This window comes from Heteronotia binoei, chromosome 18 (assembly GCF_032191835.1).
Source record: "Heteronotia binoei isolate CCM8104 ecotype False Entrance Well chromosome 18, APGP_CSIRO_Hbin_v1, whole genome shotgun sequence".
In the NCBI taxonomy this organism is placed as follows: domain Eukaryota; kingdom Metazoa; phylum Chordata; class Lepidosauria; order Squamata; family Gekkonidae; genus Heteronotia; species Heteronotia binoei.
In genome coordinates this window covers 3,905,558-3,918,479 of record NC_083240.1, presented here as the reverse complement: position 1 = coordinate 3,918,479, position 12,922 = coordinate 3,905,558, and the positions used below count along the sequence as shown (strand labels likewise).

General features: G+C 49.8%; 1 protein-coding gene across 1 annotated transcript in view; it reads left to right on the top strand.

Annotated features, from left to right (window-relative positions):
* The first annotated feature begins 10,011 nt into the window (after window positions 1-10,011).
* The window catches only part of DISP3 (dispatched RND transporter family member 3), a 62,293-nt gene continuing 59,382 nt past the window's right edge, over window positions 10,012-12,922 (top strand). The window contains exons 1-2 of the mRNA XM_060258766.1: window positions 10,012-10,943; window positions 12,570-12,789. Coding sequence (XP_060114749.1) covers window positions 10,016-10,943; window positions 12,570-12,789 — 1,148 coding nt within the window. The 5' untranslated portion in view covers window positions 10,012-10,015. The remainder of the gene's footprint in view (window positions 10,944-12,569; window positions 12,790-12,922) is intronic.

The following is a 12,922-nucleotide window of genomic DNA, read 5'->3' as shown; positions in this document are numbered from 1 at the left end:
CTCACAATACAAGAACTCGTGGGCATTCGATGAAATTGCTGAGCAGACAGGTTAAAGCGGATAAAAGGAAGTCCTTCTTCACCCAAAGGGTGATTAACATGTGGAATTCACTGCCACAGGAGGTGGTGGCGGCCACAAGTATAGCCACCTTCAAGAGGGGATTAGATAAAAATATGGAGCACAGGTCCATCAGTGGCTATTAGCCACAGTGTATGTGTGTATATAAAATTTTTTGCCACTGTGTGACACAGAGTGTTGGACTTGATGGGCCGTTGGCCTGATCCAACATGGCTTCTCTTATGTTCTTATGTCCTGTCGGGTGGCCACCAGCTCCGGCTTGGGAAATGTCTGTAGATTTGGGGGCGGAACCAGCCAGGGGAAGGCAGGTTTTGTGGAAGGGGAGGGGCCTCCAATTCCAGAGGGCCCACCCTCCAAGGAAGCTACCGTATTTTCTCCAGGGGAACATATTTTGCTTGTCTGGGGATCAATTAGGGTTGTTGCCAGGTCTGGGTTGGAAAATACCTGGAGACTTTGGGGGTGGTTCTGGGAGAGGGTTTGGTTTGGGGAGGGGAGGGGAGGGGCCGCAGCATGGGAGAATGTCTTAGAGTCCACCCTTCCAAGCAGCCATTTTCTCGGGGGAGCTGATCTCTGCCAGCTGGAGATCCGTTGGGAAAGCAGGAGATCTCCAGGCCCCACCAGGAGGCTGGCAACCCTAAGATCAATTGTAACAACAGGAGATTGTGAGGCTGGCAACTCTAGGCAGTCACATGTTTTGCTGGGCAGAGCTTCTAAGAACCTAAGAGAAGCCATGATGGATCAGGCCAGTGGCCCATCCAGTCCAACACTGGTAAAAAAAAACAGGTGCCATCAGGAGGTCCACCAATGGGGCCAGAACTCCAGAAGTGCTCTGAGTCTCTGATTCAGAGAGAAGGGTGGGGCATAAATCTGCAGTTTTCTTCTTAAGTGTGTGGACTCTTATCTGAGAGAACTGGGTTTGATTCCCCAGACATAAGAAGCCATATTGGATCAGGCCACTGGCCCCTCCAGTCCAACATAGGGTTGCCGATCCCCAGGTGGGGGCAGGGGATCCCCCGGTTTGAAGGCCCTCCCCTGCTTCAGGGTCATCAGAAAGCGGGAGGAGGTTTGATTCCCCACTCCTCCATTTGCACCTGCTGGAATGGCCTTGGGTCAGCCAGAGCTTTCTCGAGAGTTGTCCTTGAAAGGGCAGCTGCTGTGAGAGCCCTCTCAGCCCCACCCACCTCACAGGGTGTCTGTTGTGGGGGGAGAAGATATAAGAGATTGTAAACCGCTCTGAGTCTCTGATTCAGAGAGAAGGGTGGGGCATAAATCTGCAGCCTTCTTTGTAAGCTCTTGGAGGATTGGCTCCATCAGGGGCATGTGGCCTAGTATGCAAAGGAGCTCCTGCTAGAATTCCACCTCAAGGATCTCTCGGGTCAGGCGCTGCAGGGAAAAGGGTCCCCCACCCCCACCCCGAGACCACCTAGAGCGGCAGCTGGTCAGAGGAAGAAATACAGAGCTAGGTGGCTCAGAGGTCTGACTCTGTATGAGGCAGTGTTACGGGGAGGGGCTTTGAGGCAGTTCCAGAGGGCTCTCTCGGCCAGTAGGAGGTCCCCAGATCAGTCCCCACCCCCGGCATCGTAAATAGTCCCAGATGTTGAGAAAGGCTTTCCTTTGCACTTGGACCAGCAGCACCGCCGCCAGATACACCTAGGGTCGCCAAGTTCAATTCGAGAAATATTCGGGGACTTTGGGGGTGGAGCCAGGAGCAAGGTTGTGACAAGCATCATTGAACTCCAAAGGGAGTTCTGGCCTTCGCATTGAAAGGGTCCAACGCACATCTTTTAAACGTCTTCCCTCCATCGAAAAGAATGAGGGCTAGGGGCATCTTCTTTTGGGGCTCATAGAATTGGACCCCCTGGTCCAATCTTTTTTTGTGTTTTAACAATTTATTGATAACATATGGTTACAAAACTTAATTATAAATTTTGAGTACTAACCCATATGATATTTCAATCCCCCCTCCCTCCAATGTTGACTTCCCCGAAGTTATAGATTCAAGTTCAATACTAAAGGTACTACTAACCGATCAAAGTTCAATATATATATATTTTTCTCATTAATACTAAAAAATTGTCCAATGTCTTTTCACCTTCCACTCTTTCTCCTTATATCCTTTAAATTTCTTCCACTCCTTTTTGAATATCTCTAAAGCATAGTCTCTTAGAGTTCCCCTGGTCCAATCTTTTTGAAACTTGAAGGGTGTTTTGAGGAGAGGCATCAAATGCTATGCCACAAATTTGGTGCCAGCTCGAAAACCCCCCTTTCTTTTTTCTTCTTCCTTGGACAGAAGGAGCCTGAGAATCTTTTGGTGTTAATTCTCACTTCCTTGTGCTAAACTAACACTACCTCAAAAAACAGGGGCCCCCCCACCACGAGCCCCAGATACCCACAGATCAATTCTCCGTTATACCCTATGGCAGGGGTGGCCAACGGTAGCTCTCCAGATGTTTTTTGCCTACAACTCCCATCAGCCCCAGCCAGCATGGCCAACGGCTGGGGCTGATGGGAGTTGTAGGCAAAAAAACATCTGGAGAGCTACCGTTGGCCACCCCTGCACTATGGAAATTGGTCTCCATAGGGAATAATGGAGTGCCCGGCAAACATTTCTCTCCCCCTCTCCCTTTCTGATGACCCTGAAGTAGGGGGAGGGCCTCCAAACCAGGGGATCCCCTGCTTCCACCTGGGGATTGGCAACCCTAGACTTGCAGCCAGGAAAATGGAGGTAGGAGGACTGTGAGGAGCTGATTCAATACAATGCAGCTGCCTGGCTTCATGAAATCCACGATCCTCTGCTGTCTTTCCCCCTTTGTTTTTTACATTCTCTGTACTATCCAGCCAAAATCCTTTCGGTGCATAATGTTGGCTCCCGTTCCTTGCCCCCCCTCCCCCCCCACCTCCCGGTCTCTGAAAATCCAATAAAGTGGTTTAAAAGGAAATAAAGCACCACTTGATTTAATCACAAGGTGTATTTTTTCTCCCTGGTGCTAATCTTTGCCAGCTAGGAGGACTCGGTTTTCTGTTGGGAGGCGCTCGCAAGGAGGCCACGTTAGAGCCTCGCGTTCGGAGCCCCATCAAACGTGGGACCTTGCGGAAAGGTGAAGGCTCAAATTGGTTCTTGCCTGTGTTTCGAAATTGCCTGTGACTTCCGGGGTCAGACAACAAAGAGAACCTTGCCAATGTGGAAATTGCCGGGGGAAAGATAACAGAGTTTTTGTTGCTTGCGGGGACGGTGTGTGTGTGTGTGGGGGGGTGCGGGGAGAAACTCGGATACTGGAGTTGCCGCTCTGATTTTGCACCCATTTTATGGGTAGAGGGGGACTCAGTTCAGCAATGGGCTATGGAGAAGGTGAGCCCTTTAGCTAAGGACGAGTCCAGGACTTGCACCGGGATTGATAATTAGATCGCCGTGTTAATAGGGTTGCCAATCCCCAGGTGGGGGCAGGGGATCCCCTGGTTTGGAGGCCCTCCCTCTGCTTCAGGGTTATCAGAGAGCGGGAGGAGGAGGGAAATGTCTGCTGGGCACTCCATTATACTCTATGGGGACCGATTGCCATGGGGTATAATGGAGAATTGATCTGTGGGTCTCTAGGGAGCTACGTTTTGAGGCAGAGGCACCAATTTTTCAGTGTAACATCTGGTGCCTCTCCTCAAAAGACCCTCTGAGTTTCAAAAAGATTGGACCAAGGGGTCCATTTCTATGAGCCCCGGAAGAAGGTGCCTCTATCCTTCATTATTTCCAATGGAGGGAAGGCATTTGAGGAAAAAAAAAAAAGTGTGCAGTCCCTTGAAATGTGGTGGCCAGAACTCCCTTCGGAGTTCAATTATGCTTGTCACAACCTTGCTTCTGGCTCCACCCCAAAGTCCCCAGATATTTTTTTACTTGGACCAGGCAACCCTACCACTTGGCCCTGTGTCCACTTTCTAAAGGCACTTGTGAGGCACCTAGGACGGCTTCGGGTGCCATGGCACCCATGTGGTACCCATCCATAAGAAACTGTTTGTGCTGATTATATAAGGAAATAGCAAGGAACTGAACGAGGGCAGCATCCGTGTTCTCCCCTAACTTGACAACATCTGTGTCGGCCAGATGGTAGGGTTGCCAAGTCCAATTCAAGAAATATCTGGGGACTTTGGGGGTGGAGCCAGGAGACATTGGGGGTGGAGCCAGGAGACATTGCCGATGGAGCCAGGAGCAAGTGTATGACAAGCATCGTTGAACTCCAAAGGGAGCTCTGGCCATCACATTTAAAGGGGACGGCACACCTTTTCAAATGCCTTCCTTCCATAGGAAATAGTGAAGGATAGGGGCACCTTCTTTGGGGGATCCTAGAATTGGACCCCCTGGTCCAATCTTTTTGAAACCTGTAGGGTATTTTGGGGAGAGGCTCTGGATGCTATGCTGAAAATTTGGTGCCTCTGCCTCAAAAAAACAGCCCCCCCCAGATACCCACGGATCAATTCTCTATTATTTCCTATCGGAATCAGTCTCCATAGGGAATACTAGAGTTCCCAGCAGACATTTCCCTCCCCTCCCCCTGCTTTCTGATGACCCTGAAGTGGGGGGAGGGCCTCCAAACCGGGGGATCCCCTGCCCCCACCTGCGGATTGGCAACCCTACCAGATGGCAGGTGCTTATTGCCCTCTGAATGGGTAGTTTTGCAGTTGGAGCTGGTGAATGAGGCATGCCCCCGCCCCCCAGTTGTTGCCTGGTTCATTTTCATCCATCTCTCAAGTCTTGCAGGGCTGCCCTCTGCCCCTTGGCGAGCAGCTTGTGATGGAGAGAAAGGGCCATGATCTTGCTGTGTTTGTTCCAGCGGGGAGTATAAATAACAAGGGTATAAATACAGCGAAGGGGCACACTGATCTACTCTCGGCCTTAATGAGAGGAAGAAAGGGCCGCCGCGTATTTCATTCTGAAGCATAAAGTGTTCCCGGGCAGACTGCCGGACAAGGCCAGTAAATTTTAAAAAGTTCCACGGCGCAGCGGTCCAGGCTGCTCTGTATGGGGAGAGAATGCGCCCAGGTGCCCAAAGGCGGTGCTTGGATGAATGATTCAAGGCGCTCTCTTCCCAGCAGGAGAGCGGAGGGGGCTAACAGAAGTAAAGTAGCCTGTTTTGCTCCTTCTGGGACTTCAAGGTCTGCGAAAGAACAGGATAAAGTCGCAGAGGCCTGAAGATCCCTGAAATTGCTTTTGACTGAATCAGAGCCTTGTCTACTCCGACTGGCAGCAGCTCTCCAGGGACTCAGGCAGAGGTCTTCTTCATCACCTGCAACCTGATCCTTAACTGGAGACACCAGGGATTGAACCTGGGACCTTCTGCATGCCAAAGAGATGCTCTGCTGCTGAGCCGTGTGTCCTCCAAAATTCTCTCTTCAACTACTTGAACACATGAAGCGGCCTTATATTGAATCAGACCCTGAGTCCATCAAAGTCCATCTTGACTACTCAGGCTGGGAAAGGTCTTTCCCATCCCCTCCTGCCTGGTCCTTTCAACTGGAGATGCCTGTGATCAAAACTGGGACCTTCTGCAGGCCAAGCAGATGCTCTGCCACTGAGCCATGACCCCTCCCTCATGCCTTGGCTTTGGATGTGATTGGGTGTCTTCTTGAACTGGATCACTCGTGGGAGCATCATTTGATCTTGGGGCCATGGCTTCATAGGAGGAGCACCTCCTTTTGAGCCAGTTTGGTGTAGTGGTTAAGTGTGCAGGCTCTTATCTGGGAGAACCGGGTTTGATTCCCCACTCTTCCACTTGCAACTGCTGAAATGGCCTCGGGTCAGCCAGAGCTCTGGCAGAGGTTGTCCTTGAAAGGGCAGCTGCTGTGAGAGCGCTCTCAGCCCCACCAGAGGAACTGGTTGGCCACTGTGTGAGACAGGAGGCTGGACTAGATGGACATTCATTGGACTGATTCAACAGGGCTCTTCTAATGTTCTTATGAAGGCCTGGACCTTTCTGGCTTGTTATTGGCCCTCCCAAATAGCTGGTTGGCCACTGTGTGAGATGGGATGCTGGATTAGGCTGGTTTAATGTGGTGCAGAGGATGCAACAGAAAGTGAGGTCTGGGGAGAGCTACATTCAATTTATAACTGTAAAACTTGTGTGAGGTTTTGGTTAGAGTGCTGGATCAGGACAACTCCCTCCTCCGCCATGAAACCAGGTAATATGAGAACATGAGAGGCCATACTGAATCAGGCCAATAGTCCATCTGGTCCAACACTCCATGTCACTCAGGGGCCAAAACCCAGGGGCCATCAGGAGGTCCACAAGCAGGGCCAGACTCCCACTGTGGCCCCCCAAGCATCAAGAAATCAGAGCATCATTGCCCCAGACATAAGAGAAGCCAGGTTGGATGAGGCCAATGGTCCATCCAGTCCAACACTCTGTGTCACACAGGGGCCAAAACCCATCAGGAGGTCCACAAGCAGGGCCAGAACTCCAGAAGCCTTCTGACTGTGCTCTCCTCCCCATACACCAAGAATACAGAGTATCACTGCCCTCGCCATATTCAATCAATACATTATGGCTAAGAGCTACTGATGGACCACTGCTCCATATGTTTATCTAATCCCCTCTTGAAGCTGTCTGTGCTTCACCACCACTTCCTGTGGCAGTGAATTCCACCTGTTAATTACTCTTTGGGTGAAGAAGTACTTCCTTTTATCTGTTCTAAATCTACTGCTCATTAATTTCATTGAGTGCCCATGAGTATTTGTATTGTGAATGAGAGCAGAAAAATACTTCTTTCTCTACCTTCTCTATTGCATGCATAATTTTGTGAACCTCTATCAAGATCCTGATACTCCCCGGACCTGTGCTCTCTACCTTTCTTTTACTCCCCCTTTCACACCGACCTACCTTGTAGGACTGTTGTGTAGAGAAACGGGCTAAGGAAAACCATGCATGCCAGCCTGAATGCGTTGGAAGGCAGACAGTATTAAAACATTAATGTATGTATGTTGGGAAACGTTTAAGGTGTCAACTTGAACAATGACACATTCATTTTATGCCAAACACATTTGAGGTGGTTTTAGAATTAAGTTTTATAAATTGTTTATTCAGCGGAGGCTCCGAGAGGCTTGCCAATAACAATTTGAGAACTTTGCTAATTAAGGAATGTTGGATGTGTGCTTGGGGAAGGTATATTCATGTATAATTAGGATATTTTATATGAAGGAAATTAATTTTTGAAACCAAAATTGCCTTTGGGCTTGGACGAAATGTCCATTCTACTCAGCTTTCCGGTTGGGATTTGGAGATTTGCTTTGTAAAACGAAGGATTAATGGTTGTTCACTGGAGTGGTTGAGTTTTGAACAACAGACCGCCCTCTGCAATGCTGGGAAACTGTTTTTTGAAAATGTTGTGATGGAGGAATTGGGGGCGGGGATGCTGTTCAAGAAACTTTTGGAATATGGAACTTGGTGTGCTGTTGCGTGGCTACGCCATGAAGACATGAAAGTCAAAGAAAGATGCGGAGTCAAAATAACCATCTATTGCATTTTCATTCTCCCCTTCTCTCCAAAGAACTCTGGCAAGCATACAGAGTGTCTCCCCCATTTCACCTTGTGGCAGCCCCGAGGTAGTTTAAATCCAGGGCCATTCTATACAGTAGGATTGACATTTGCCCCATCTGTGGCAGATAATCCCCGGCCCTCTGTCTCAGTCCCTCACCTCTGAGAAACTGAAGAGCAGGGGGGAAATGGACTCTATAGCGACACTCTACGAATTCCCCTACATCTCTGTGATCTTTACCATAGAGATGGGGGGGGATTCCTAGAATGTCATCTGCACATCCTCTCCAAATTGCACCCTCCCAAGATGCCACCTTCAAAATCTTGCCTAATTTACTGAGGCAATTCTTACAACTGCATTCTCCAGTCCTAATCTGGCCCTCTGACTAGTATTCCAAACTGGCTTTGTAATTACAAGGAGCATACACAAATCCTTGTAAGTGTTGGATCTCCTATGTGATGCATACCCTTGATCCAGCAAGGTTTCATCCCATCTCCTGGAGACACATAGTATAATGAAGAAATGAAGTTAAGAAGAGTCCTGCTGGATCAGACCAGTGAGGGTCCACCTAGTCCAGCCTCCTGTCCCACTCAGTGGCCAACCAGTTCCTCTGGAGGGCCAACAACAGGGCAGAGAGGCTGAGGCCTTCCCCTGAGAAGAACATCAGAAGAGCCCTGCTGGATCAGACCAGTGAGGGTCCATCTAGTCCAGCCTCCTGTCTCACACAGGGGCCAGCCAGTTCCTCTGGAGGGCCAACAACAGGGCAGAGAGGCCGAGGCCTTCCCCTGAGAAGAACATCAGAAGAGCCCTCCTGGATCTGACCAGTGAAGGTCCATCTAGTCCAGTATCCTCTCTGACACAGTGGCCAGCCAGTTCCTCTGGAGGTCCAACAACAGGCCAGAGAGGCTGAGGCCTTCCTCTGCTTTTGCCTCCTGGCACTGTTATTCAGAGGTTGACTGCCTCTGAAATGGAGGTTCCCTTTAGTCATCATGGCTAGTAGCCAGGGCTCATTTTGGGAAGGTGCTCACAGGAGCTCCAGAACCTCTAAATTTTATTGTGCTCTTTCTTTCTTACCCCCACCCTCCAAATGCATGTTTCTGGGCTCCATTGCTCAACCCCCCCGTGTGAATTCTGCTGAACGTTAAGATTTGACAAACTTTCTAATATTTTCCCCACAAAACAACCTGGAAAATAACCAAAACATAACCTCACTTCCATCATGCCGCTGTGGCCACATAGGAGAAAGTAATTTTAAAAGTATGATGGGAGTAAAGTTTTATTATGACAATTATAATTCAAGAAGCATTTTAAGGTAGATGCTATAATTTAGTACACCTTCCGATGATGTCGGGGATGTGTGGCATATACAAATGATTGTGCTCATCACCTCTTTTTCTACTAAATGGCCCTTGCTGGTAGCCACTGATAAGACTTCTTCTCCAAAAAATCTAATTCTCTTTGAGAGCTGTCTTTGTCTACAGAGTCTATCCAGGTCATGGCCGTCTGTTTGGACAGCAAGTTCTAAGGCAGAGGTCCTTCCTTGTGTATACTTTAACCAGAAATGCTGTAGATTGAACCTTCATATGTATCAAGCATGGCCCCCTCCCGCTGAACTACAGACCTTCCCACAGATCTTATGATGGATGTAGCTAAGGGTGGAATTCTAGCAGGAGCTCCTTTGCATATTAGGCCACACACCACATGATGTAGCCAATCCTCCAAGAACTTACAAAAAAGCCTTGTAAGCTCTTGAAGGATGGGTCACATCAGGGGTGTGTGGCCTAATATGCAAAGGAGCTCCTGCTAGAATTCCACCCCTGGGTAGTCATCTAATACACATTCCTAGAATCTGTCAAAGCCAAGTTTGATGCCTTCTGAATGGGAATTTCTTAGCTCTCAAAGGTGAAAGTTGACTTTGAAGAAGATGGGTTGCTCACACCTTGATAAGTCGCCTTTGCTAGCAAGCTGATGCAGTGGCTGCTGGGGTTCTAGTCTAGTCTAGTCTGGAGAGCTAGTTTAGTGTAGTGATTAAGTGTGCTGACTCTTATCTGGGAGAACTGGGTTAGATACCCCTCTCCTCCACTTGCACCTGCTGGAATGGCCTTGGGGCAGCCATAATGGTTAAAAGTGCGGACTCTTATCTGGGAGAACCGGGTTTGATTCCCCGCTCCTCCACTTGCACCTGCTGGAATGGCCTTGGGTCAGCCATAGCAGAGGTTGTCCTTGAAAGTGCAGCTGCTGCGAGAGCCCTCTCAGCCCCACCCACCTCACAGGGTGTCTGTTGTTGGGGAGGAAGATAAAGGAGATTGTGAGCCGCACTGAGACTCTGAAATTCAGAGTGAAGGGCAGGATATAAATCCAGTATCTTCTTCTTCTAACAGCTGGCTCCTCCTTTCTCTTCCCCGTTGATGTAGCACCAAAGATGGATGCAGAGGATGACCCCTTGTTGCAGGACGGGTGGCTGAATGAGGAAGAGGAGGTGGCTTTTGGACCCTGCAAAAGAGTCGAAGGGCCCCGGCTTTGTGGGAAATGCCGGTGGAGCGCCAGGCCACGGACCTCAACCCCAGCCGTGCTGACCTCCAGCTTTTGGAACCTTGTGGGTTGGATCTTCACCAACCCGTACTCTGCCGGTCTTATCCTCTTCTTGGGCTGCGCCATTCCCACCACCCTTGCCACAGTGATGTTCCTGCACTACCCAGCTTTGGACATCGATATCTCATACAACGCCTTTGAGATTCGCAACCACGAGTCCTCACAGCGCTTTGACGCGCTCGCCTCAGCCCTCAAGTCCCAGTTTGGCTCCTGGGGCCGCAACCGCCGGGACCTGGCTGACTTCACCTCGGAGACCCTGCAGAGGCTGATCTTTGAGCAACTGCAGCATCTCCACTTGAACGCCACGCCGCTGGGTGCAGCCAGGCAAAAACGCAGCGTGGAAGGGGAGCGGACTACTCTCTCTCCCCAGGACCAACCTAGTTCAGCCAACCAAACTTCCCGCCAAACACGGAATGCCCCACCCCACTGGGAATACTCTAATACCGTTGTGAGCACCAACACCCAAACCCACGCGCATTGGCGCATCGAACTCATTTTCCTAGCCCGGGGAGATGCCGAGAACAACATCTTCACTTCTGAGCGCTTGGTCACCATCCATGAGATCGAACGCAAGATTATGGACCACCCTCATTTCCGAGAGTTCTGCTGGAAGCCCCATGAGGTCCTCAAAGACCTCCCTCTGGGCTCCTACTCCTATTGTTCCCCACCTAGTTCGCTCATGACCTATTTCTTCCCCACTGAGAGAGGCGGAAAAATCTACTATGATGGCCTTGGACAGGACCTTGCTGACATCCGAGGTGAGTTTGGGGGGGATCAGAGTAGGGGTCCCCACCCTTTCTGAGCCCGGGGGCACCTTTGGAATTCTGGGGCAGTGTGGTGGATGTGGCTATAGAACAGCTGCCACAAAATGGCTGCCACAGCTTGCCTTCAGTTGCCCAGGGAAAATCCCCGCCCTCTGGTGGCAGCTGCTGTCAAAGCAGTGGTTTTAAATATCTGAACAGCCAATCAAATCTCCAATCAGATGCCCTCCTGGGCAAAAAGCCTCACCTGGCCCAGCCCACTTTCTAAAAACATTTGATGGGCATCTGGAAGCCCAACCACTGGACAGATGAAATGTCTGTGGCCAGAGGCTGGTATAGATCTAATGCAGCCTTGCAAATGAGCCGGTTGCCCATCTCGTGACTATGTCAGATAGTTCTGATGCTCGTGACCAGCGTTCCCTCGAAGCTGAGTTAGTGTGAGCCAGCTCCCAGTTTTTTAGCCTCTGACTCACACATTTGTGTCTTAGCTCCGGAAGGACGGCCCCAGAGCACACTGATTTATGCCGCAGCAGAATCGCTCACTTACAGCTTTAATGCCAGTAGCTCACAAAGTAGAAATTTTGCTCACCAGGCTCCACAGCTTAGGAGTATCGCTCATGATCTGTATGAAAAAAAATTTCCTTGGTGCTCTTAATCTGTTCCAGTCCCTACCAGGGGACTCAGTTGTCTACAGCTGCATCCCACAGTGGAGCTGTACTATTTTAATAGCATTCGAACCATGTGGGTCTTGAACCACAACTGGTCCTGCCCATCCGGTTCATGCCTTTCAACATTACTGTTCTGCCATGCACAGAAAAGCAGGGCTGTAGCCAGTGTTCCCTCTAAGCTGAGTTAGCGTGAGCTAGTTGTCAAGCATCGATATTTCTCAATAACCGTTTTTTTGTTGTTAAATCAAAAGTTGTTTTATTGTAGAAACTCAGAAGCTTTACCAAGGACAGAATCCTTGGAAGTAATGACGTATACATGGGTACATAGTTGCTATATAGGATTACTTCAAAGGATAGTATAAAGATGCAATTTGAGTCATGGGTTCAAAGATTCCTACACAGTATCTCTTTTATTACTAAGGAATTTAGGCTATTAAAAACATCTCCCTTTCTCACAGTTCTCCGAGAACTGTCTGCGTGAATCTGGGGGAGAGGCACCTCACAGCTTTACCAGCCAGGCGGTAGCGTAAACATCCTTGGGCTAGATAAATTTACTGCTTGCCCAACCGTTGTAAAGAGGAGGGGGGCGGTGGATACTAGTGGGCTGCTCTCTGTCTAAGAAACCATCATGGCACTTAGATATATGCATGCTTGACACTAGCTCACAGATTTTTAACCTCCAGCTCACACATTTTGCTCTTAGCTCAGGAAGGATGATCCCAGAGCACAATAATTTATGCAGGAGCTCACAACTTTAATGCCAGGAGCTCACAAAGTAGAATTTTTGCTCACCGGACTCTGCAGCTTAGAGGGAACATTGGCTGTAACACATCAAGGGCTCTGCGGTCTGGTTGCTTGGAGACGCCATCGGTTCACCGCAAGAGACTGAGCAGGTCAGTTGCAAGTCGGATTGCTGTGGGCAGGTTCCAAGCTGGTTTTTCCTGCCGGCCTCTAGGTTCGCTGGAGCTGGCCATGACCCACCCCGAGTTCTACTGGTACGTGGACGAGGGCCTGTCGGCCGACAACATGAAAAGCTCCCTTTTGCGCAGCGAGATCCTCTTTGGGGCCCCCTTGCCCAGCTACTACTCCGTGGAAGACCGGTGGGAAGAGCAGCGCAGGAAGTTCCAGAGCTTCGTGGTCACTTACGTGGCCTTGCTGGCCAAACAATCCACCAGGTGAGAGTGGGGGGGGCAGATTTCAATGACCTCCAGATGGTGCATGGAACAGGGACTGGCCAAACTTGCAACGAAGGGTACCTGGCTGCCGCTCTCCTTTTCTGCAACAGTTTTATTGTCTTCCTGACTTCAA